Raw genomic sequence first — 23,792 nt, 5'->3', positions numbered from 1 at the left:
CCTCTGCACCACGTTAACCCCTCCAGGTAGAGGTGTGTGCCAGAGCCTTTTGATTATAAATAAACCACGGTTTTTTGACTGAAGAATATTAGCAAACTTTCCTGGTTTCACATATGAAAGAAAACCATTAAGTCAGTTAAGCTCTTAAATAAATAAATCTTAAAAGCAGTTAAGCTCAAATAGCTTTAATTAACAAACATATATATGTGTATATATATATTTATGTATTCCAGAATTTTAAAGGGATAGATTCTAAACCATGTTTCCCAGTTGTTACCTTGATTCAAATGTTGCTTTAACTCATTTATCCCATTAACAAATAACTACGCAGTTGTGTGATATGTGCTGGGAAGGGAAGTGGCCATGTGTTTATTGGGAAACCTCACCCATGTTGGAGAGGAGTCAGAAGACTGCCCCCTAGTGGAGACAGTCTGAAGGATAAGTAGGAGGGAGCTCCTCGGGTTGGGAGCAAGAAAAGGTGTTGAGCCTTCTGGGCAAACAGAATGGCAGGTGCAGGATGCTGCGGCATGCAGGGAAGAGCTCGGTATATCCGGGGAGTAGAGGGGTGACTCACGCGGCTGGAAAACAGAGCGAGACAGTGGTTAGAAGTTAGAGCCAGAGACATCCAGAGTTGTCTAAACCTTGTGCCCATCTCTGGAGCTTTATGCTGGCTCACCATCACAGTGCCCGCAGGATCTCTTCGTTCCCAGCCATAGCCTCTGCCTGGACCTGGCTGTGATTAAGCAGGCCAGTGAGCACTCCTCACCTCTGACATTCATGAAAAGAAGGGTGTCAGTTGGCCTTTCCGGAGCTCATGTCTGTCTGACTCGGCCTACATGGTCCTGGGCCTTTTCCTTTATCATCACTGCATTAAAGTTCCCCATTACAGAAAATAATAACAATAGAACTTCCGAGAAATGTCTTGGAATTACTGTAAAAAGTAGGTGTTGCTTTACCACCCGTTCCCGCTCCCCCTCCCCCACCCAGTCATTCAGTTATTCAAATTAAGCTGGGGTTCCCGCTATAGAAAGAGATGGTCGCCCAAAACGTACTAGAATGGGCAAACAGTTCCCTCTGTCAGCTTCCAGCCATGAGCAGGACTTGAAATAAAAACTGCCTCTGATGAGAAATCTGGATCTTTTGGCTCTTACAGATCTTACACTGTGATAAGCGGGTTTCATTACGATCTGCTTTACATGTTGGGCTTCTGCATAAAATGTTGCTTGAAAAAGAAGTTCCACAGCTTAAAAAGGCGGGGGGGGGAGCATCCCCGGTGCTTTATGGAGAGACCATTTTGGTGTAAGAGTCCCATCTGGAGAAACCCAGGCAGAACGTCGGAGCGCCCATGTCTCGTCTGAAGCCCTGGGCACGAAGTGGCTTCCCCCTTTCCCTACCAAAACTGCTGTAGCAGTCACCTCGAGGGGCGCTCTTAGCACCTCCCTCTGGTAGAAGACACGGCCAGCACTTGTCGCTGCTGCCCCCAAACCACATCTGCCTACCGTCGGGTGTTGGCAGCAGAATCGCGTGTCCCTGACCCATCTTCCCCTGTAGGCTTACCTCAGCCCCTCTTGGAACTGAACGACTCTCCTGTCTACAAAACGGTCTTGGAAAGAATGCAGCGTTTCTTCTGCACCCTCTATGAAAACTGGTAAGGAACCAATGCTGTTCCTCCCTATTCTCTTTTTAGACCCGCATAATATAAGAGTGCCGTGGATAGGCCTTCTGATGTAGAATTCTAGTGTACAGGTAAGAGGAGGCAAAAATTTGGCAGGAAACCAGTGATTCTGGTGTCACACCGAAATGAATTGGCTGGCTTTCTTGCATTTGCTTTTTTATGATTGTCCTGTGTGTCTCGGTCCTAACCATGGCTTGAGATTTTATGCCTAACTTGTCTGCTTCCATGTCATAAAATGCTGAGACCCCAGTATAAGATACAGTGAGCGGGGCTGCATTTTCTCAGAGCCCTCACTAAGCTGCTTTGAATGGGACTCTGGAGGCCGCTAGCCAGACTTTGTCTTCGGGTCCTGGTTGTAGGATGGGGAGGTGACTGGCCCTCCCGTAGCCCACCACACTCAGACATTGTCCTCACTGAAGGCCGCTGTTGATCTTAGGTGCCAACATCTGTCTTTAAAAAGATGCTAAATGTACTATCAAGTTCCCTTAAAGGTGGGTGGGGAGTGTGTTCCTCATTAAGCCAAAGTTCTCTTACAAACCAACTGCAGTTGCTTTTCTAGCTGAGAAGTCTTAGCGTGGGCTGGAAATTCCTGGGGCGTTCGGGGCCGGCAGTGACCGATGTGGGATTTGCCACTGGCCGTGATTTTCCCTTACAGTTTCCACATCCTCGGGAAGGCAGGTCCTTCCATGCAGCAGGACTTCTACAGCGTGGAGCACCTTGCTACGCAGCTCCTCAGCTCAGCCTTCGTCAACCTGAACAACATTCCCGACTACCGACTCAGACCCATGCTTCATATCCTTTCCAAAGTCCCTGGAGAACCCAGAGGGCCGCAAGATCGGAGACGGAAGCGGCTGTCAGACGCAGAGGAGGCGGAGCTGGGCAGTGTCGGGTAGCAGCGTGTGACAGCCGCATTAAGCGGACCAGAAGATGGTTGTCAATGGCAGGAAAAACGGGGGTGGGGGGTCTTGAAAGTGTTCTCCTTACGGGTAAATCTTGACCGTCCCACTTCTTGGAAATAGGAAAGATAAAGGTGTTTGGGTTTTTTGTTTTTTTTAATCTCTTTTCTGTGTCCTGTCAGGTGCTTCCTCATACTTCATTCTCATTTTTTTTTTTTTATGTTTTTGAGAGTAACTTTCTTCCCTGAAGTTACAAGGAGAGTGGTAAAGGGGGAGTGTTCCTCCTCTTTTTTTTCCTTCTGGGCAAATAAGTGCCTGTAATGTGCAGCCTAGTACCCATTCCTCAATAGCCCGGGGCTTTTGGAAAAGAGCTTGAAAATTTTTGCCTTTTTTTTTAAAAGATTTTATTTCTTTGAGAGAGAGCGCAGGTGGAGGGAAGGAGCAGAGTGAGAGGGAGAAGCAGGCTCCCTGGGATCATGACCTGAGCCTGAGCCGAGGGCAGATGCTTCACCGACTGAGCCACCCAGGAGCCCCAGATTTTGGCCTGTTAACACAGAATGTCCTCGGCATCTTGCAGGTGCTTTGGGGGTTGACTCTGCCCATGGGGATATCCTGCTGCATGGCAGGAGAGCGGTGCCTTAGAATGAGAGGGGTCTGTGCTCCTGTGCTAAAACTTCTTAACCTGCCGCGCCATGGGTCTTTGTGAAGCCTCTGGTGCTCTTCTGTCCCCCGGAGCACTACGGAGCCCTGGTGTCTCCAATCCTTGGACCTCTTTTCACCTACCTCCACATGGTAAGAGATTGGTCAGAAAGGGGAGCAAAGAGGACCCTTAGGCAGGTTGGCCTCTCATGAGTCTTGCAAGTCAGGGGTTCCTGAAAGCGCTGTCTCCTGGCCCTGCCCGGAGGGCCGTGCGGCAGTCCCATGCCAGCAGGCTTTGCTTGCTGCCGTGGATGGAGCACCCCCCTCCCCCAAGAACTAACCTGACTCAGTTGCCCATGAAGCCCTGCAGACTCCAGTTCTGCTCCTGACCTCCTGTAAACTGAGGAGAGGTGGTCAAGGGAGTGCCTCCCCTGGGTCTTTCCCTGACTGGGATCAAGCAGGAGGACCAGCTGGGTGGACAACGGTGTCCAGAGAGACCTGGGAATTCGACAGTATCGTTGATTCTTTCCAAGCATAGGGAACCCTGTCCTCGTCATGGGTGCGGGAAAAGTTCTAGAAACCACATCTGGTGGTTTAACCTTGTGGGGTCTCTGAAGGCTCTGTCATTGAGATCTGGACTCATCCTCAGCTAATTCTGATCATGAAGTGTTCCAGCCTCCTCCCCCCTATTAGCATTATTTCCCTTTTGTTTTCCCAGAGGCTTTCCCAGAAATGGCAAGTCATCAACCAGCGGAGCCTGCTGTGGTAAGGAGCATCTCTTCTCTTGGTGGAAGCGCTGCCGTTCAGGGCTGGAAAGCAGCAGGTTGTGGTCGTTCTCAGCCTGGATGCTAGATGGCTTGTCTGTGACCGTTGGGCATACTCTGGCCAAGCCTTCATGGGCGGTATCTTCAGCTGCCTGAGGAGGGTGCCGAGACATCCTACCCACTTTGGGTTTTGAACCAGTATCTCTGTAGCCACCTGGATATAGTCCAGTAATAAGGTCTGCCTCGGTGGGTCATTGCTGTCCCGTTCCCAACATGTGTGTGGAATGTAGACCAAAGGAAGCCGGGAGAAGGAAGTGAGCACAGAGGGTCTGGTTAGGGTCACTCTTTTCCTTGTCCTTCCCTCTTTGGCACTCTCATGGAACTTGCCCCTGCTTCTCTGCAGTGGGGAAGATGACACCGCAGATGACAACCCAGAGTCTCAAGAGATGTTAGAGGAACAGCTGGTGAGGATGTTAACCCGAGAAGTCATGGACCTGATCAGTAAGTGGCCTGTGGGACGCAGGGGTAGTAGAGAAGATTTTGTCTGGAAAAAGAACTGGTCGCTCCCCCAATCCCATTGAGGCATGTTTACAGCACTACCGACAGATCGATTAAGAAATAATGAACTAGATAGAAACCAGGTAGTCCTTAAATCAACTTAAGGACAGTCTGTGAATTGTAAACTGTATTATATTTGTAAGACCAGAATATCAGGAATGGTCTAAAATAGGAGAAATTTAGATTAATGGTAGGAGTAACGTCTTAGTTTTGTCAAAATAGGGAAGATTTTTAAAACTTAGACCTGAAGGTGGCTAATTTTCTTTTTTCTTTTTTGGTCGTTTCATTTGTTTGAGATCCATAGTAGACCAAGGATGTATCAGCCATTCTCTCCTGGTCACTTACTCTCAGAAAATTCTGTCATTTCCCTCTAGTTTAATGGAACTTAAAGGGGGACCAGAGCAGTCTGGTCAGCCACCTCCTCTGTTTCTGCTGGTGAAGGTGGTTTTGTGCCTGGACAGTGCCCCACCTTCCCCCATCTTCATCTGCCCAGAAGACTGTTCGGGATTTATTGGCCAGAGGTGGCTGTTGTCTGGTGGCAGAAAACCCAGTAACCCCACTTTCTTGCTTTAGCGGTGTGCTGTGTTTCAAAGAAAAGTGCTGACCACGGTACTGCTCCCCCTACAGATGGAGACGGTAAGTGAGCCTGCTGTGTGGCCCTCCGGAGGTCTGCCCTTAGACTCCTAAATCTTTTTTCCTTTTTTCAAGATTTTATTTATTTGACAGAGACACAGTGAGAGAGGGAACACAAGCAGAGGGAGTAGGAGAGGGAGAAGCAGCCTCCCTGCTGAGCAGGGAGCCCGATGTGGGGCTCGATCCCAGGACCCTGGGATCATGACCTGAGCTGAAGGAGATGCTTAACAACTGAGCCATCCAGGCGCCCCTAGACTCCTAAATCTTGTCCCTTCTGTAGCCAGGTCAGTTCGTGCAGAAACGGTTTCCCCGGCAGTCTGCGCTGGCGGAGATGCCCACCTTGCTTTTCTCTTGGCTGCCTCTCTTGCTGTGTTCCTCCAGCGTACTCTCACCAGACAGCCTTTGCCCTTGCTGTTTCCTCGACTAGAATAATGTTTCTCCCAACTATATCCGTGGCGTGTCCCCTTGCCTCATGCACATGTCACCTCTGAAAGGTCTTCCATAACCAACTTAGAAAACCTAGCCACCCCAGCCAGCCATTCCATGTTCTTCCTTTGTTTTGCTTTTCTTCGTAGCACTTAACACTGCCTGACTTTATTTTACTTCATGTGTTACCTGTCTCCCTCACTGGGATGTGAACTCCCAGCAGGGAGGGCACTTGCCTTTTCCTGTTACATCCCCAGGAACGAAGTCAGGGCCTGCTACAGTGGGGTCTTCAAATACTTCAACCACAAAAGATCCTCAGTGTTTGCAGCTTTTTAAGTAACTGTTGAGAGAAGGTCTTATTTCCCACTGTTTTTCAAACTGCAGCCAGATGCATCTCTAGACCTGCCATGGGCAGGGGTCTGCACCCTCTCAGGCAGCTGGGGGGCTGTCCCAGGACTGCTGATCCACCAGTCAGCCTGGGGTACTCCTGTTTCCCTTTCTCGCTGGCTTGCTCTTCTCTGTTCTGAAAGGATGGAGCCTAACATTCTGCTCTCTGCTTACAGATGAAGAGATGATGGCCACAGAGGTGGCCCCCTCCACCATGACGGAGCTTACAGACCTGGGCAGATGTCTGATGAATCATGAGGTAGGTGCAGGGGGCAGGGCAGGTTTTTCTGCTTTCCTGGTATGGCACCGGCTTCCACTTTTCTCAACCTATGATGCCAGCAGAGAATTCTTCTGGGTAATGCCGCTTTATGTGGGTTAAGTTCCTGGTTCCTAGAGACCTCAGAAAACAGTGGGAGAGGTCAAGGTGTCTCCCATGCCAGCATGGGCAAAGGCTTTCAGAAAAACACGGGCACATTGTGGTGTTTAGTGCCTCCCCCCACTCCCCGGGCCAGAACTTGGTCTCTTTACACATAGGTTTTCTCTTCTGTATGGGTTGTTTTTTCTTCTTTTTGACTGCCTGATACACAGAGGAAATAAGCTCGTCTTCAGTAGCTGCTTTTATCATGCTCCTGTTTACCTATGAGAACTCCAGCTCCTCGTGCATAGGCCTACTCAGAAAATTGTGTTTATTTTCTTATTGTAATCCTTCATCCTTTCCTGCTAGGATGTTTGTACGGCGCTATTAATTACAGCCTTCAATTCCCTTGCCTGGAAGGATACCCTGTCCTGCCAGAGGACGACCACCCAGCTCTGCTGGCCTCTGCTCAAACAAGTATGGTTATTCACCCCTTCTCCTCACCCCTTATGAGAGGCTGGGGTCATGAGGATTGAATCGGTTGGAAGAATCGGGTTGCTGGGGCTCTCCGAGGGTACCCCTTTGGCCCTAAGCACAGCTGTGTCTCCAGGTGCTGTCAGGGACACTGCTTGCAGATGCCGTCACGTGGCTTTTCACCAGCGTGCTGAAGGGCTTACAGACGCACGGGCAGCACGATGGCTGCATGGCTTCCCTGGTGCACCTGGCCTTCCAGATCTACGAGGCGCTGGTGAGTCAGACAGCGCGGAGGCAGGGTGCGCTGCAGCTTCAGCCCTCGGGGCCTGCTCCCCGGAGGTTGGGCCGTCACAGAAGTAGGCAGCTGCCAGCTTGCTGTTGCCGCCCCGAGACGTGGGTGTGGCGGGGTACGGGGCAGGTGGCAGGGCCCAGACTTCACCATCGCGTGGTTTTATATATGCCCACTCCACAGCGTCCCAGGTACCTGGAGATAAGAGCTGTGATGGAGCAGATCCCGGACATACAGAAGGACTCTCTGGACCAGTTTGACTGCAAGCTGTTGAACCCCTCTCTGCAGAAAGTGGCTGACAAGCGCCGCAAGGACCAGTTCAAACGCCTCATTGCCGGCTGCATCGGGGTAGGTCACACGCCTCCCCAATCTCCCAACCGGCTTGACCCACCCTTGTGGTCTTAGACCATGTGTCTGTGCAGACCAGAGACCAGCTAGAGTCTTGATCTTTCAAACAACCCACTCGCTGCTCGGGGCCAGCATCAATTCTTCTCATTTGTTTTCTACAGAAACCCTTGGGAGAGCAGTTCCGAAAAGAAGTTCACATTAAGAATCTTCCCTCACTTTTCAAAAAAACAAAGCCAATGCTGGAGACGGAGGTGCTGGACAACGAGGAGGGTGGCCTGGCCACCATCTTTGAACCCTGAATCAAACTTTTGGGCATTCTTCCTCGGCCTTTATTGTCATCTCTTCTTCCCCTTCGTAGCTGATCTCTAGGCCCCTCTCCACTGCCACCTCACTTTGCACCACTGTCAGCCTGGAGAGAGATCGAGGTCTGGAGCTGGAGAGAGGGGGCCCGATGCAGGGCAGAGCAGAAGTAACGATACCTAAGGTATCGGGAAAGGGAGTTTGTGCTCACACCATTCTGTCTAGATCTCCCAGCTGTCTCCCATTCTACTTGGAGTTTCAACTTTCCAAGAAAGAAAAGCTAGAGCAGACTGGCCCTACTCCCCAAGCCCTCCTGCCCCCATGTAGCCATACACCTGTGTAGAGCGGTAACTCGGGGTGCTAACACACAGCACTGCAGCTAGCCAGGCTTGCACAGGGGCTCGGTCCACACTGCTTGCACCAGAGTTCCTCCTGGGCCACTGCAAGTCCCACAGAGCCCCCTTAACAGCTGGGCTGGCAGAGAACCTTCCCTGTCCCCCAGGGGCATGTCTGGGCCAGGTACTAAGTGCTGAACTGAATGTGACCAGTTCCCTCTGTGTTTTGAGCAAGAATCTGGTCACCTGATGGGATCCCCGGTACAGGCTGCCGCCAAGCTCTGGACACCATGTTGAGGGTTGTACCATCAGGGACCAGGGCTGGGCCAGGGTCTGGAGTGCTTTCTGACATCCCCTTAGAGCTCACACGTATTCCATGCACAGTCCCTCAGCGTGGTTTCTGCAGCCCAGGATCCACTCAGGCATAAGAGCCACAGTACCCTATCTGGTGTCATGTGATGCCGTTGGCATCAGAGGATAATGCAGACCAGCTAGGCTGTGTCTGTGACGAGCAGCTAGCAAAGCTGCTGGTCTCTTCTCAGACTAGTTGGGTCCAGGTGCCTTCAAAAATCTCATGGTCTTTCAGGTCCCTGGTCACTTCTCTCCTGGACCATTTCCAAAAGAACAGAACATATGCCTTCCTGTCACAACCTGTGTTGTGAGGCTCCACTTTGTCCTAAAGGTCACTCGTTTGGCCCTGTAAGCAGAGAAGACATGAATGCAGGACCCTAGCCTTGAGTCACTGCTGGCCATAGACAGCCTTAATCCATACAGAAACCATACAGAGTGTCTGCGTTCCGTGGGAGGCCGCCTGTCACCCGTGCAGCCACTGACACGAGAGTTGCGGTGAGGACTAAGCGCCACGCCTGGGCTCCAGCTGCAGCTGCAAGCTGGTGGCACCCGGCCAAGGTTGGAGAGGCGGACCTGGGGAAACAGGACTTGGGGGTCCTGTGGAGCAGCTTCTGTGGCACAGATGTGCCCCATGCCCTCTTCCTGAGTGGTGCTTTGGGCTGCTTCCCATCGACAGTGAAGGCCATCTCAGCAGGTTTCCAGCAAACTCGGTGGCTGCCTGCTCCTCTGTGGTTGGGCTTGGAGGGCATAGCTGTATTTATTGTGCTGTAATATTTTTAACATCCTGTGACTTCATGCTAGAAGTTTTCTATTGTTTATAGAACCTTTTGTAGAAACATTAACTCCAAAGCACATCTGCATGTCAGTAAAGATCTCGGTTTCATACAGAAGGGGCCCCATCTGCCTTTTTCAAACCAGTGACGTCTAGTGTCACTGCTCACGAGCGTCCTGCCAAGGGGACGGGACGGGTAGAGCTGTGATTGATGGACCAGCTTTCTCGGACATTATGCCAGCCAGAAAAAGAGTTCTATTCCTGAGAGACCTAAACCAGGCAGCCAGCCTGTACCACCCTCCCAGTGTTCTCCATGGCTGCGGGCCGGACTCTGAGAAACTGTCCAAAGGGAACTACTGCTGTTCCTTGTGTGACTTTTTTAAGATCTTATTTTTAAATAATTTCTACACCCAATGTGGGGCTTGAGTTTACAATCCTGAGATCAAAAGTCACCTGCTCCTAAGCCGGAGCCAGCCAGGCCCCCACTGTGTGTGACACTTGATAGCAGTGTGAGTTAATGGCTGCGGACCACCCTTTTTCCTCAGAGACATCCTGTGATAATCTAGGAAATGGTAAGGGGCACAGTATTTTGGGGTGGTCTGGTTGAGCCCCCAGAAACCACCTCAATTTGGCATTTCTCTTAAGGCTTCAGAGGGACTTGGCCCTGACCTCCACTGACACCTGAACCCTGTGTTCCCAAGGGCTAAATAATGCCAAACCTCTTCTGAGGTGAGGCCCCCTATTTTGGGGCTAAAACTCAGGAAGTAATTTCTGACAAAGGAATTTTTATTTGGTTGTGGATTTATTTACATGAAGGCCTCACAATGGCACAAGGTCACGTTTTGTGGCACATTCAACAAAACGTATTGACTGAAAATAAGGATAGAATTGTCCCAGAAAACCCAGGACCTCCAGTCACACTGGACTCTGTAGCAGTCCTGTGAGGGCAGGTCAGGACCCAAAATCCTGCGCTTGGCTCAGGAGCATAGGCAGCCCAGCCATGCCAAGAAGTCCGGGGCAAACCTCAGTCCATCGGAACTGCGTCTAGTTCATCCAGGAACCGCCGGCACTTCCCCATCAGTACCTTGATGGCTTCACTCACTAGCACGTCTGGGGGCAACACCCCTGTTGACTCGACAGAGACTGGGAAGCAAAGAGACCCCTGAGCCCGGGGGTGGGCTTGCACCAGCTCCCATACTACGACGTCACTGTCCCTGCCAGCTTCCAACCGAGACTCCAAGGAAGCTGCGGCACCAAGCACTCCCGCCCTGCCCTCTGCTCCCCAGCCCGACACTCACAGATGTAGTGATCGCGAACCCGAGCAAGTCGTACGACCTTCTTTAGCTTCTCGTTCCGGAACACTTCCCTGCTGAAGGTATCTAGCCGGGGATTGGCAACTCTGGCCACCTTTTTACCTGATGAAAACAAACCATGTTCTAAATACACGAGCCCCGAGCTTTTCTTTCTGCTACCTTCACAGAAAATATACTTTAGGCCCCGACCTGAATGCGTGGCATCCCAATCGTCCTACCTTGGACTTCCTGCACTTCAATGACCCCAGGTGAGAAGCACCGGCTCAGCTCCTCCGCTGCCTCCCCTTCCACGGGCTCAAGCAGGGTGATGTCTGGCAGGAGCCTGTAACTGGCTGTTGCCACAGGTGAAAACTTGGCATGGTCTTTGCCTGGAGGGAAGACCAAAATCAGAGCCTGTGGGGAAACCTTCACGTTACAAGCCCCTAACAGCAGAGGCCCACTGGCTTTCTGGCTGTCAGGACCTCTCGGCCGAGCTCCTTAGTCACACCTTGCCCCACGGTGATCACACTACCCTCCAGCCCCAGGCAGCCCACAGGGTTCTCACCAATGCCCTTGACACAGTGCATGAGTAGGTCAATCTCCTGGCCAGGCCGCAGCTGGGCAATGAGGATATCATCGTGCACCGGCCTGATAGCGCCCTCTGGGAAGAGGTCAGCCTGATTCCCCAGGGGCACCCATGTCATGTGCCTGGTGTAGACTGGAGAAAGCAGCACATCAGGAAAACCCCAGTCCTTAAAACCAGCGTCAGCAAGAGGTGGGCCTTCTTGCTTCCCCTACCACTACTCACCTTTGTGGTTCACATAGAGTTCGTTGGGGTCGGAGGAATCTTTAGCGGCATGGGGGTTCCGCGTGCACCTGACCTGAAGCCGGAACTGCAGAGTATCTATCTCTGTGCCTTCTTCATCTCCTGAACAAAAGACGGCAGTGGCAGTTCTTAAAGAACAACTGAACATTCGGGGGCCGGGCACTATACTGCGGGCATTAATCTACATTTGTCATTTACTCCTCTGGACAAATCTCAGAAGGCCAAGGGCAAGTGTCCACACAAATCCCAACAACGGATGTCCCAAAACATTAGTAATTTGCTTACGGTCATACAGTAGTCAATCCAGGATTTGAACAGAGGCAGTATGACTCTAGAATCAACTTCTCAGAAGAGAGCTGTTCCCACTTTGCCACAATTTCATTTTCTCAAACACTGACCTTGGTTCCGATACTCAAAAAGACGGGGATCAGCATGAATGGGAATGAGCCCCAAGCGATGAGCAAGGATCTCATCCTGAACAATGGATGTGTTGTTGTACACCAGGACCTTTTCCACAGCCATGGTTGGCACCTGCCAAAAAAAACCCAGAATCTTTCACCTACAGAGATCCTACAGACTCCCCACTTACTCCCACCTCCTGGCATAGGGAGGACCTCCTCCTAGGAGAATGCTTGATGAAAAGTTTATGAGGAATGAGCAGGAGGAACGCTCAGTAAAACTGCAAGAACACTAAAGGAAAGGGGCAACTTGAGAATTCTCCAAGTAAGGTGACGGCACAGTTTCCCACGCCAACTCCGCCCTTGCCACTATGCCCACTGATAAATACCTCAGCTAATAAAATGCGTCGAAAAGCATTGGCGATGGCTGCATCAATTCCCACCATGTCGAACTCCAATGAGTTTTCATCCAGGTGCACCACATCCACACGGAAATTCTGCAGGGACAGGAAACGCACTAAATGAAGCCTGCTCTCTGTGGAGTCAATACCCTCCTTCTGGATATTCCCCGCCCAACCCCAGTGTTCTCGCTCACCCAAGAACCTCCCTTTGGCCATATGTTCCTCACAGATGTTCCTTTCTCCCCCAGTCCTTCATTAGTTTCTTGAAAAATTTCCCTGTTTTTACCCTCTATTCATGTAAAACCCTCTGTAATATGGCCTCCAGCCAGACCATCCACAGAGACTACTCTACTAGAGAACAGGCTTCCATACTGCTTCATCTGGTTGACACTACTCAATCCTTACCTTCCTAGACTCCTCTGTTGCGTTCAGCATTGACAGAATCCCTCCATCTTCAAACTCTGCCTTGGTTTTAAGCACCAATCTTCTGGTTCTCTTCCTCCCCCTGAATCCTTCTAAATTCACTATCTTCTACCCACTCCATAAACGTTACTATTTCCCAGGTTTTTGTCTCTCTCCAAAGTGACCTCGATCACACCCGTGCTTTTAACAATTATAAATACTAAAAGCTTCCAAATTTATCTCACTTCTGATCTCATTTCAAACACACGTTCTACTAGCCTGCTAGATTTCTCCACATACAGGAAACTTAATGCAGCATCATTCCCCTTCCCCAGACCTATTTCTCATCAGTAAATGGCACCACCGTCCATTAAAGCAGTTCCTCAAGCTAGGCCATTTTACACTCCCTTCTCACAGCTGACATCAAAGCAATCACCAAATTTGCCTTCTATCTCCCCTTTGCTCTATTTCGCTGATTATAATCTTAGTTCTTGCCTTCAACCTCCGCTCCTCTATGCCATCCTGTCACAAATCTGACTGCCCTATTTGATCTTTGATTCATTCTCTCCCAGCCATTAAGGCTGCAAATCAGGTCACATCTGCTTCACAGCTCTTCCAAAGCTCCCTATCACCTACAGTGTCTAAGATGCACTTCGATCTTGCCTACGGCTCATGCTAGCACTTTACATTCTAACAATAATAAACTGCTTGGACATTCCCAGAACAGTTCACAAAGCCTTTATAATTTAGCTTCTAGTCTTAGTTACCCCTCACCCTTCCCTGTTCTCAGATTTTACTCATCGTTCAGGGCTCAATTCAGATGTCATCTCCCTCAGGAAGTAAATCTTCCATACCCCTGCCCCGCTTTCCATTCGAGAGTAAGTGCCTCTGTGGGATCACCCCACCCGATTGTCCTCATCGCTACCAACCACCTTTACCACTTACACTGAAATCATTTATGCGCGCTTTCCAACAAGATTAAACAGCTTGTTCGTCGAACAGAGCAGAAACCGTGTACACGGAGCTCCTAACACGTTGCTCAATAAACGATTTATGAACCGAGCGAACCCCAAGGGCTGCTTCCAAGACACAGGCTGCTCAAATCACAAGGTCCGTTCCTAATACCCTCTCGAGCGGCACCCACCTTCTCGAAGCGGTCTTGGTCCCAGGCATCATCATAGCCCGCATAATTACCGGGAAAGTCTGTGGTATGAACCTAGAGCAAAAAGAGACGAGTCTGTCTGCGAAGGGGCAGGCAGGGAAAGTCCGCCCCAACTCCGATCCCAACTCATCCCTGTTCCACTCTCTTTTCTCTTCCCGAGCTCAAGGCCACAGGCTTACATTGCGAACCCCAAACTCCCCTAGAACCACGCGAGTCCGCATCTCTTGCACCGCCTGGGCTGCCGCCATCTTCAACCCCTCCACGTGACTAAGGCAGCAAACTGGCGCGTGCGTCCCAGCCGCCCTCCTCCGTCTCCGCGGCAACGCACCGCCTCCCGGATTCTTAAATATCGCGAGACTTTATCCAGCCTGCGTCCACGTCCCCAGCTTCCGGAAGTCAGTTTTAGCCAAACATCCGGGTTTCTCCTTTTTGCGTTCCGGCTGAACCCACCTCTCTTTCTCGCCCCTAGACTTCACCCTCCCTCAGGCCCACGTCTCTCCCACTCCTCCTCCGCGCGCGGGACTAGCGCGGGCTTCAGCGACGGGAGCCCTCGAGGGACATGGCAACTCCGGCGGCGCCAGCCGGCGGCGCCCGAAGCGGGGCTGGCCCGGAATGGGGAGGGTTCGAAGAAAACATCCAGGTAATCGCCCCCAAGGCTCCGGCTGCTAGCAGCCCCAGGGCTGGCAGCCGTCCCGCAGTGTCGTGGGGACTCTCCCTGGGAGCTTGGAAGTCTGCTCCGTTTGCAACACTTGTTCTCTCCTTTGGGTCTTGGTGTACACGAAAGGCAGTGGGACTAGTGCTGACCTGAAAGGTCCAGACTGGTACTCCAGCCACAGGGCCTCTTGTCTCTGGGCCCGCCTGCTCTTGCTTTCGAGACAAGTTTGTTGGTTGATCCGGGTCAGGCGTGGCGGGGGAGTGGGCGGTATTCACTGGCACTGGCTAAAACCATGCTGTGTGCCCAGCCTTGTTTTGGGGATGGAAAAAACAAAGGAAATGGGCACTTCTGCAGCCCTCTGAGGATCTGATAGGAAAGATAGAAGAAAGACATATATGCAAGACAGGGAGTAGGTCTCCCGGGCTTGAAAAGAGAGCCAGACAACCAAGGGTTCTGAGAGCAAATGGGAAGAGAGCAGCATGAGCTACGGCGATCCCAAGCCGCATCCCCGACAGTGGAAGAACTAAGTCCCAAGCCTTGGGACGAACAGAGGAGGACGTGTGGATGGAGCAGAAAAGTCCTGCACTCTAGAAACGATTGTCTTCACAGGGTGGGGGCTCAGCTGTGATTGACATGGAGAACATGGATGATACGTCAGGCTCCAGCTTCGAGGATATGGGCGAGCTGCACCAGCGGCTGCGGGAGGAGGAAGTAGACGCCGACGCAGCCGCTGCTGAAGAAGAGGATGGGGAGTTCCTGGGCATGAAGGGCTTTAAGGGACAGCTGAGCCGGCAGGTGGCGGACCAGGTAAGCAAGACTGGATCCCCAGCAGGTGGGAAAGTATATACCTAGGCGGGCCCCAAGTGCTGGGGTTGGTGTCGAAATTCACCCCATGTCGTCTAACCCGCTAGAACTGTGTAGAAGGCCAATAGAAAATGAGCAACAGGGACTACGGCCAGGAATCTCTGTCACAATACCTAGCCACCCCACGTCCACCTTTCTTCCTTCAGATGTGGCAGGCAGGGAAGAGACAGGCCTCCAGGGCCTTCAGCTTGTACGCCAACATTGACATCCTGAGACCCTACTTTGACGTGGAGCCGGCCCAGGTGCGAAGCAGGTGAGAATCCTCCTCCTGATAGAAGCTGCCCTCCTCATACCTGCTCCTTTAGCCAAACTACAACCAGCTACCAAGCCCCGCGGCGCCCCTCATCGTGGCACCTGTACCCCAGCTTCACCATCCCCCTTACCAGTCACAGAACAGGACATGGTTAGAACGCATTGCCTTCCTCCTCCCCTTCATCAGGCAGGCTACGCTTCTTCCTGCAACACCCAGCTCAGACATCACCGCCTCTGTTCCCCGTTCTTCAACCGCACCCCCAGTTTGTCCCCTCCTGGTGATCCTAGAGAACTCTGTGCTTTTCTCTAACACATGACGCCTCAGCAGCGTAGTCTCGTTCCTGGGGCTGGCTCTGTTTTATTTTTATATTCCCAGCACCGGAACAGCCTCTGAACCAGTATATCAGTGCTTAGTTGTTGACTGACTTTTCGAGAAGTGGATCTACTTTTGGCTGGGTTCCTTGTTCGTCCTTAAGCAGTGCTCCTCAGACACCCCGTACCACTTAGCAGCCACGTATTGAGCGTTCACTCTGCACCAGACGCTGTAATGGCTCCGTCTCAAGACAGAGGGTGAAGATAGAGGAGAGCCTTGCCCTCGAGTGCCGTTACGATTCAGCACTCGTTTGCTCTGATGGGCCCCACAGGAAGGACACCTGACCCAGAGTAGGCTGGAGGGTGGGACAGGGCAGGTATCCTAGAGGAGGGAGGATCTAGCCCAAATCCAAAGTATTATTAGGAGCTGGCCACTTATGAAGAGAGTGGGAGAAAAGTAACTTGTACTTTTATTCTTTCTGTGTGGAATTTTCTTACCGCTTCAAGGCTATTTTTCAAGAAAATGCTCAGCAGTGTTCTGAGGAATGGTAAGCAGGAAGAGACAGGAGACACACTGGTTCCCTCAAGTAAAACCTTTTCTTCTAAACCTTTTCCAGGGCTTCGCCATCACAGCCCTGAATTCTGGGCCTTCTCTGCTGAGGTTGACCTGTCTTTTATAGGGGAGCAGGTCAAATAGGTCAATCGTCAAACCCTCTCCCAAGGCCCAGGCAGGCTTTCCGAGTTCTCCATATGTGTCGGCACAGTGTCAGAAGGTTGTCCTTCCTGGAAGCACTTTTAGGGACAGGGAGGTGATTTCCTCATGTTTTGTCTGTCTTTACCCCCCTCTTCTCCCTTTACCATCCAGCATATTCTCTGGAATTAGAGATGAATAAGATTCAGGCCCTCCAGAACCTCATAGCCTAGTGCGGCCTTGGCTCTCATCTCTCCTCTCCTCTCCCAGGCTCCTGGAGTCCATGATCCCGATCAAGATGGTCAACTTCCCCCAGGTGAATACCCAAGGTAGCATGTCTGGAAGAGCCGGGGGAGGCATGAGGGCAGAGGGTGGGGCCGCCAGGCAAAGCCTAGGAAGACATAAACAGAAGAGCCATTGTACCCTCCCGCTGAATGAGTTGGTATATTGACAGAAAATCGCAGGTGAACTCTACGGACCTCTCATGCTGGTCTTCACGCTGGTTGCCATCCTCCTGCATGGGATGAAAACATCTGACACCATTATCGTAAGCAGGACAGAGGACTTTGGGGGGGGGTGGCTGAACCAAGTCGAAAGCTGCCCAAGGAGACAATGGCGGAGTGAAGTAGAGGCAGCCCCTGAGGAAAGCCCCGGGTGAGGCTGAGACTAGAGCCCTCCCAGGACTAAGCAGAGCCCTCACCCCACAGCGGGAGGGCACCCTGATGGGCACAGCCATCGGCACCTGCTTCGGCTACTGGCTGGGCGTCTCGTCCTTCCTTTACTTCCTCGCCTACCTGTGCAACGCGCAGATCACCATGCCCCAGATGCTGGCCCTGCTGGTAAGGAGTCCGCCCGGGGGCGGGCAAGGGCCATCTCCGAAAGAGCAGCTAGGCCTCGGCGTGCAGCTCGCCTGGGGCCCCGGGGGCCGGGCTGGGCTGGGCTGAGCTGGCCAGTGGATCCTGTCTTCGTCACGGTCCTCAGGAGAGCTCAGCCCAGCCTGAGTGGTTTTTCCTCTCGGCCGTTCTGTCTCGCAGGGCTATGGCCTCTTTGGGCACTGCATTGTCCTGTTCATCACCTATAACATCCACCTCCATGCCCTCTTCTACCTCTTCTGGTTGCTGGTGGGTGGGCTGTCCACCCTCCGCATGGTAAGCTGGGCAAGAGGTTGCCAGGGGTGGGCTGATCTTCTGGGGAGTTCGGGAAAACAGCCCAGAGCTTGGGCCAAACCCAACAAAGGGCTCTGAATGGGTGGGACGAGCCCAAAGGTGGTTCTGCTCTGGGCGGGAGTGTCCTCTCCATGCTGCTCACTTTGGAGCCAGGCCCCCTGAGCTGTATTCCTGTGGCCCTAGGTGGCAGTGCTGGTGTCACGGACCGTGGGCCCCACCCAGCGGCTGCTCCTCTGTGGCACCCTGGCTGCCCTGCACATGGTCTTCCTGCTCTATCTGCATTTTGCCTACCACAAGGTGGTAGAGGGTGAGTGAGGAGGGCCTGGGTGTGGGGGAAGGGAACAGCCTCCGAGGGCAGGGCCCAGCCCGCTCTCGCTCACCTGTCCTCCTCCTTTCAGGGATCCTGGACACGCTGGAGGGCCCCAACATCCCACCCATGCAGAGGGTCCCCAGAGACATCCCTGCCGCGCTCCCTGCTGCTAGGCTTTCTGCCACCGTGCTCAACGCCACAGCCAAGGCTGTCGCGGTGACCCTGCAGTCACACTGACCCCACCTGAGACCCTTGGCCGGCCCCCATTCCCCCACGTGCGGAACAGAGGAAGATTAAAGAACAGTACTGATGACATGTGTCTCTTTGATGGGGTCTGCAGCTGCCTCAGAGCTGTAGCCACTTAAGCCAACTCCTTGACGCCTGTGGGCCTTCTGAAGGGCGCAAGGCCACGAACCACTGGCCAGGACTGCAGGGCTCTGCAGCCAGTGCGGAAAGTGGCTCAGCTCCTCTGAGGCCCTCTCTCCACCTACTTCTTCCTCCCTCTTTATCTCCCCCTCCTTGTCTTGCTAAATATAGACTTGGTAATTAAAATACTGATGGAAGTTTGGAAGTGCAGCTGCCATTCCAGTGGTCCTCCCTGCCACCTTACTTCCTGTACACTTTCCTGTTCTCCTGGCACGGGCGGTAATGTCACATGTTCTCTTCTTGATACCCTCATCCAGGCAGCATGAAGGTGGGACAGCCCACACTACACTGAAAGCAGTGACTTAATATGGAACCTGTCCGCAGGGACAAGGGGACACCTGCCCCACGGAGCAGCAGGGAGGTCTCAAACACAGGCACCATAAGTCTGATGGAGGAGATCACCCAACTTGAGTGGGCTCAGCCTCACTCTGGGGACACCAATGGAACAATAACAACTGGTCAAAAAAGCCCAGATCCAGCCCCGTGTCCTTACAAGGCCCTTACGCACCCGGGCCTTCGCGTAGGGATAAATTTTCCTGTGGGAGCTCACATTTGAAGCCAAACTTGCCTGTGTCCTGGTTATACTGGGGCCAAAGGAACAAAGCTATCATCAGGAGTTTTCTGTGTCCTTCCATTCCAAGAATGCTGTTCACTCTTAAAAACTACCACCACCCCAAATATAGCACCATCCACCCCACCATCCATTTAATCTGCTCCACTTAAAAAGAGAAGCCAGGTGGTTAATGAAATAGAATGTTTGACCTCCCTTCACTACACTTATATATATATTTTATTTTATTCTATTTTTTTTTTACTCTAGTAAATCCGGGTCAGCATCTTTTCCTCCTAGCAAAGGGCCTAAGAAAGACGTGCCCTTCATTTGCCCTGTGTGATCCGATGTTTTGTGAGGACCCCACACCACCACTGGTGGAAAAAGTGCGAACAGCACGACGGGCACCGTGCAGTGTACCCCTTCCTGAAAGTTCCAGCCCCCCTAACACGGCCGCCACCCCTGCAGGTCGCTGATGCTAGCACCCCCTTTCATTGGGCTACCCCTGTGTCACACGTCCTGCGAGCCCTCTGCCGCCGGCACCTGGGGAAGGGGTGCCACCAGGACCCTGCACCTACTCGCGGCTCACCTAACCCCAGGAACCCTTCGGGCTTGCCGTGTGCCTGGCACCCGCCCCCCCTCCGCCCGTGGCCTCTGGGACCTCCGCTGCTGGGCCGCCATCTTGGCGAGGGGTCGCGGGGCCGTCCTCCTGGGCGGGACCTCCCCCCACGCCCCGCGCGGCGCGGCCCGGATCCCGGGGCCGTGGGGACCTCCGAACAGGACGGGAGGGCGTGGCCGGGAAGCAGGCGAAGACACCGAGGGTTTGGCCCTTAGGAAGAGGGAACGACGGGAGAATGGGCAGAAGCAGCCGGTAACAGTCTCCAATGCCATCTCCACGTGACGTGCCTCCGTTTTCCCCGCCACACCCCCTGCTCGTCCGCGGCCTCGACCCACTACCTACTTTCCGAGTGCCGTCTGAGCCCACGCCCATGGGAAGAGCGGCCCCACGGCTCGCGAGCGCCGGGTGTGCGCGGAACCCGGGCCGCGTGGCCTAGGCCGGGCAGGGGGCGGGGCGGGCGGCGGTGACGCGGCCGTTGCCATGGGAACCCCGCCGCCCGCTCAGGCGCAGGAGCCGAAGCCCAAGCCGGAGCTGCCGCCTGCCGCCGGCTGCCCACTGCTCGCCCGCCCGCTTCGGGCTCTCCCTGCGGGGCGGTAGGGGAGCCGGGCCGGAGGGAGGGAGCAGATGCGGCCTCCGAGCCGAGACCGGTCCCGCACGTCCTGAGCCGAGGACCGCAGCCGCCGCCCCGACAGCGAAGAACGAGGACAAGCGCGAAGCAGCGCCCGGCTGGCCCCGGACCGCGCGCCCCGGCCCGTCGCCCAGACACGGACGGCACGGTCCGCCCCGGCCCCAGCGCCGCGCGATCTCAGCCCGGCCGGCGACCTCGGCGCCTCCGCAACCCGCGCCGGCTCCGGCCAGGGCCCCGACGCTCTTCGCCTTCGCCGCCGCCGCCGCCCCCGCCGCGGCCGCCGCCGCCGCCGCCGCCCGCGCCTCTGCCACCGCCTCTGCCCCCGCTCCGTCCGCGACCCCTGCCCAGGCCCCGACCCCAGCCCCGACCCCGCCCTCGGCCCCGCCAACCTCGGCCGCGGCCCGCGCCCCGGCCCCGGAGGCCTAGCCGTGGGTACGATGCTGCCCAGCTCCATCCAGATTTCGGGGGAGCCGCTGTCAGGCGCCGAGGTGCGGGACATCTGCCGCGGCCTGCGCGACAACGCCGTGCGCCTGCTGTCACTGCGCGGCTGCCGCCTCTGCGACCGCGACTTCGGCCGCATCTGCCGGGCCCTGGCCGGGGCCACGTCCCTGGCGCAGCTCAACCTTAATCTAGGCGTCGTGTCCAGTCCCAGCCGCATCAAGCAGCTGGCGGAGGCGCTGCGGACCAACCGCTCCATCCAGTCCCTCTTGTGAGTGCGCTCCCTCGCAAGGGGGTCCCGGGCACTGCACCCCTCCTCACACGCCCCCCTGCCACCGCCTATTCCTCCATACACCTTCCTGTAGCTGTCTCTGCGCCAGCGTGTCTTCTCACCCCGTACACCACCTCGTCCCTCCACGCATGCCTCCACGACACCCTCCGAGCACACCCCTTACCTCTGGACATTGCAGGCGCGGCCCCACCCCGAAGGACATGGGATCCCCACCCCTTTCCGGCAGGGCACGTGTACCTCCCCACCCTCACCGGCTTTGACTTCTTGGGGGCAGCCCCTCCAGTCTCAAGAAGGAACTCCCCTGGGGACTAGACCCCTGCCCCTGCATTCTGCCCACTGAAGATTCCCAGTCTACCACCCACACACCCCTTCTCTGTGCTCTGTCCTGGATCCCAATCCTTGCCCCAGAGAAGAAACCAAATTCCCCTTCTACCTGTAGTTTTAGAATCTAGAATTTTCTTTCTCCCTTCCTAAGGCTTCTCCCAAGTGCTGTGACAAGTGCCCTCCTTACCTCTAGGGCTCACATAAGGGAAGGGGCTCCATCCCCTACAGATAGGGCTGATGACTGCAGTAACCTCTGCTTTCTGGTCTCACCTGCCAGCCTGCATGGGAGCCCCCTGACAGATGCAGGGCTGGCCTTGCTGAACCCAGCTCTGGCCCTCCACCCTGCCCTTGTGGCTCTGGACCTAGGGGACTGCATGTTGGGTGACGAAGCCATCAACCTCATCTGTGGCCTCCTCCCCCCAGATGGAGCCAAGTCAGGTGAGCAAGAGGCCCTCCCGAGGGCACGGGCTGGTGTGGTCTTGATGGATAAGCCAGATGCAGAGGGCAGGGGGTGTGACCCAGAGCTGAGGGCTCTGACCGGGGCGGGGGTGAGAATGTTTATCAGAAGGATTGGGGGTAGAGAAGAATGGAGACTCGGGTCTACAGTGGTCAGGGAAGGCAGGGTTCTCTAATGGCCTCAGAGCTCTGCGGCAGGGTGGGGTGGCTCTCAGCCACCAGGGACGCCCCAGAGATCCAGGGCAGGGGAGGGCCTTGAAGAGGGCCAGAGCTCCATCCTGGCTCCTCACTTTGATGCTGCCCAGGCTTGAAGGAGCTGACGCTGAGTGCCAACCCTGGCATCACCCCTAAGGGCTGGAGTCGCCTCGCGATCGCCGTGGCCCACAGCTCCCAGGTCCGCGTCCTCAATCTGGACTACAACCCCCTGGGTGAGGCTCAAGGAAGGCCCCTGCGAGTCTCACCATCCCACCCCCATCCAAGAACTTGGGACCATTGCTTGCCATGGTAACCCCACTCCCACTGGGGGATGGAGAGAGGAGGGGGGATGTGGGAGGTAGTAGAGAAGCCACTTGTGTGGAGGACCAAATGAGCACCAGGTACCTCAAAGTATCCATCACCACCCGTGGGCCTGGCTTGCTTCACCCGTTCACGCCCCAGTCACGGTGCCACCCTGCCCCCCCCCCAAATGTCATTGTTTGCTAGCCTGGGGCGGGGGGTGGGGATCTAGGGTCGTTAGGGCATTGGGGAGGCCGCGGAGGGGAGGGGTTAGCAGGTGACCCTGTGCCTGTGGGCCGCCTCCCCAGGTGACCACGTGGCAGGGATGCTGGCTGTAGCTGTGGCCTCCAGCCGCACCTTAGAGGTCCTCGACTTGGAGGGCACAGGGCTTACCAACCAGTCAGCTCAGGTGAGAAGTCTGCATGCTTGGCGGGGGGCGGGGGGGCTAGAGGTGAGGGTGCAGGTGAGCCCACCTGTCTGTGGACACACAGAAGGGGTGGCAGGTGGCAGTCCGAGGAGCCGCCTCAGCTGTGTTCATCCTTTCCGCATTCTTCCCACCTCAGACCCTGCTGGACATGGTAGAAAATTACCCCACAGCTTTGCGGAGCCTGGTGTTGGCTGAGAACAGCATTAGCCCCGAGCTGCAGCAGCAGATCTGTGACCTCCTGTCGGAGGGAGAGGAGGAGGAAGAGGTGGCGGGAGGGGCTGGCGACACGCAGGACCGAGAGAGAGGGCGGGAACCCGCAGCCCCGCCGCGGAGCAGCGGCTCCTGGATGTGCCCCAGTGGTAAGAGCCCCCGGGGCGGAGCAGAGCCAGCTCTGGACGACTCTTGGGACCAGGAAGAGCGGGTGCGGGAGACCTGGGCCGCCTCCCACCTGCGGCCCTGGTGGAGGAACGCGTGGCGGTCTGAGCAGCCCTCTGCCCTTCCACAGATCCCAGCTCTCAGATGGTGCTCATGACTTCAGGACTAGGTGACAGTCTGTTGGCTGAGACCGAGATGTGACGCTCCACTTGGGCTTCTGCGCATCGTTACGTGTTGTCTGTGGCCCCAGCCCCTTGCCCCAGATATCGGGGTCAGGCCCTGGGGCCTGGGAGGGGGGCGGGGGATGGGGGGCTCTGGCAGCCCCCGGCGGTGACGGGAAGCTCTGGAAGCTGACTAAGCCACAGCCTGGGGCGCACTCGAACCCAAGGCCACGTCTCTGGACTTGTCGGCAGCTCTGGCTGCAACCCGCTGGCTCGGAAGAGATTTTATGAACTCTGCAACCTGGCGTGCGGCTGTGGTCACTGGGGCGGGCGGTGGGGGAGGGGCCGGAACTATCAGACGCTAGGGGGCAGTGCCGCCCCGCAGCCCAAGCTCCAGGCCTCCGACAGGTCTGGCTCGGGTCTCAGACTCGCAGGACCTGGGATTCTGGGGTGACACCTTACACAGGCCCCCAGAAGGAGTACAACTAAGGGAAAGAGCTCACTTCCAGAGCTGGGCTGGACTAGACCCTGCCTCAAGGAGAGACTTGGGGCCCTGCCGAGGTTACTCGAGGTACACCTCCCACTGCCTGATGCTCTGTGGCCACAGACACCCTAGGCAGAGCAGAGCAGGGGGGACTCACTAGCGAAGCCCAGAACTTGGCCAGGAC

At 54.9% G+C, this 23,792-nt stretch overlaps 4 protein-coding genes across 6 annotated transcripts in view; 3 read left to right on the top strand and 1 right to left on the bottom strand.

The window, feature by feature from the left end:
- XPO5 (exportin 5) overlaps positions 1–9,317 on the top strand; it is a 44,408-nt gene extending 35,091 nt beyond the window's left edge. For both annotated transcript variants that reach the window (XM_026507371.4, XM_026507370.4), the window contains 11 exons: positions 1,552–1,648; positions 2,331–2,467; positions 3,266–3,363; positions 3,929–3,975; positions 4,378–4,475; positions 5,106–5,168; positions 6,155–6,237; positions 6,703–6,810; positions 6,944–7,081; positions 7,280–7,444; positions 7,606–9,317. In XM_026507371.4, coding sequence (XP_026363156.1) covers positions 1,552–1,648; positions 2,331–2,467; positions 3,266–3,363; positions 3,929–3,975; positions 4,378–4,475; positions 5,106–5,168; positions 6,155–6,237; positions 6,703–6,810; positions 6,944–7,081; positions 7,280–7,444; positions 7,606–7,743 — 1,172 coding nt within the window. In that variant the 3' untranslated portion in view covers positions 7,744–9,317. The remainder of the gene's footprint in view (positions 1–1,551; positions 1,649–2,330; positions 2,468–3,265; positions 3,364–3,928; positions 3,976–4,377; positions 4,476–5,105; positions 5,169–6,154; positions 6,238–6,702; positions 6,811–6,943; positions 7,082–7,279; positions 7,445–7,605) is intronic.
- On the bottom strand, positions 155–13,968 carry POLR1C (RNA polymerase I and III subunit C). 2 transcript variants are annotated; one of them, XM_026507373.4, is made up of 9 exons: positions 13,863–13,968; positions 13,666–13,737; positions 12,108–12,215; positions 11,719–11,851; positions 11,303–11,422; positions 11,060–11,212; positions 10,734–10,883; positions 10,501–10,617; positions 155–578 (listed from the first exon to the last, which is right to left on the bottom strand). In XM_026507373.4, exons 1-9 carry the CDS (start codon positions 13,929–13,931, stop codon positions 571–573), a joined length of 930 nt encoding a protein of 309 aa, XP_026363158.1. In that variant the 5' UTR covers positions 13,932–13,968; the 3' UTR covers positions 155–570. The 2 variants fall into 2 exon arrangements, with proteins under 2 accessions (XP_026363158.1, XP_026363157.1); XM_026507372.4 differs by lacking the exon at positions 155–578 and adding an exon at positions 9,971–10,345.
- Positions 13,969–14,069: 101 nt separating this feature from the next.
- On the top strand, positions 14,070–18,509 carry YIPF3 (Yip1 domain family member 3). Its single transcript, XM_026507374.4, has 9 exons — positions 14,070–14,323; positions 14,948–15,145; positions 15,349–15,455; positions 16,728–16,773; positions 16,912–17,004; positions 17,165–17,296; positions 17,492–17,605; positions 17,807–17,930; positions 18,022–18,509. The coding sequence occupies exons 1-9, from the start codon at positions 14,243–14,245 to the stop codon at positions 18,168–18,170; spliced, it is 1,044 nt and encodes a 347-aa protein (XP_026363159.1). The 5' UTR covers positions 14,070–14,242; the 3' UTR covers positions 18,171–18,509.
- Positions 18,510–20,512: 2,003 nt separating this feature from the next.
- Positions 20,513–23,418, top strand: LRRC73 (leucine rich repeat containing 73). The gene is made up of 6 exons (XM_026507375.4): positions 20,513–20,865; positions 21,488–21,648; positions 21,972–22,094; positions 22,470–22,570; positions 22,725–22,947; positions 23,094–23,418. Exons 1-6 carry the CDS (start codon positions 20,594–20,596, stop codon positions 23,162–23,164), a joined length of 951 nt encoding a protein of 316 aa, XP_026363160.1. The 5' UTR covers positions 20,513–20,593; the 3' UTR covers positions 23,165–23,418.
- Positions 23,419–23,792: the final 374 nt, after the last annotated feature.

Source organism: Ursus arctos, unplaced genomic scaffold, assembly GCF_023065955.2.
Source record: "Ursus arctos isolate Adak ecotype North America unplaced genomic scaffold, UrsArc2.0 scaffold_29, whole genome shotgun sequence".
Lineage (NCBI taxonomy): Eukaryota > Metazoa > Chordata > Mammalia > Carnivora > Ursidae > Ursus > Ursus arctos.
Note: the sequence above shows the minus strand (reverse complement) of the source record. Positions and strands in the feature narration are given on the sequence as shown.

What these genes read in the sequence shown, in the direction of transcription:
- POLR1C (XM_026507372.4), bottom strand. Translation starts at nt 13,931, where the DNA reads ATGGCGGCAGCCCAGGCGGTGCAAGAGATGCGGACTCGCGTGGTTCTA. An exon ending in ACTCTATGTGAACCACAAAG is followed by an intron (nt 11,213 to 11,302) that starts GTGAGTAGTGGT and finishes TGCTTTCTCCAG; the next exon opens with TCTACACCAGGCACATGACA. An exon ending in TGAAGTGCAGGAAGTCCAAG is followed by an intron (nt 10,618 to 10,733) that starts GTAGGACGATTG and finishes TGTTTTCATCAG; the next exon opens with GTAAAAAGGTGGCCAGAGTT.
- YIPF3 (XM_026507374.4), top strand. Translation starts at nt 14,243, where the DNA reads ATGGCAACTCCGGCGGCGCCAGCCGGCGGCGCCCGAAGCGGGGCTGGC. An exon ending in CCGGCCCAGGTGCGAAGCAG is followed by an intron (nt 15,456 to 16,727) that starts GTGAGAATCCTC and finishes CTCCTCTCCCAG; the next exon opens with GCTCCTGGAGTCCATGATCC. An exon ending in AAACATCTGACACCATTATC is followed by an intron (nt 17,005 to 17,164) that starts GTAAGCAGGACA and finishes CTCACCCCACAG; the next exon opens with CGGGAGGGCACCCTGATGGG.
- LRRC73 (XM_026507375.4), top strand. Translation starts at nt 20,594, where the DNA reads ATGCTGCCCAGCTCCATCCAGATTTCGGGGGAGCCGCTGTCAGGCGCC. An exon ending in CGCTCCATCCAGTCCCTCTT is followed by an intron (nt 20,866 to 21,487) that starts GTGAGTGCGCTC and finishes CTCACCTGCCAG; the next exon opens with CCTGCATGGGAGCCCCCTGA. An exon ending in TTACCAACCAGTCAGCTCAG is followed by an intron (nt 22,571 to 22,724) that starts GTGAGAAGTCTG and finishes TTCCCACCTCAG; the next exon opens with ACCCTGCTGGACATGGTAGA.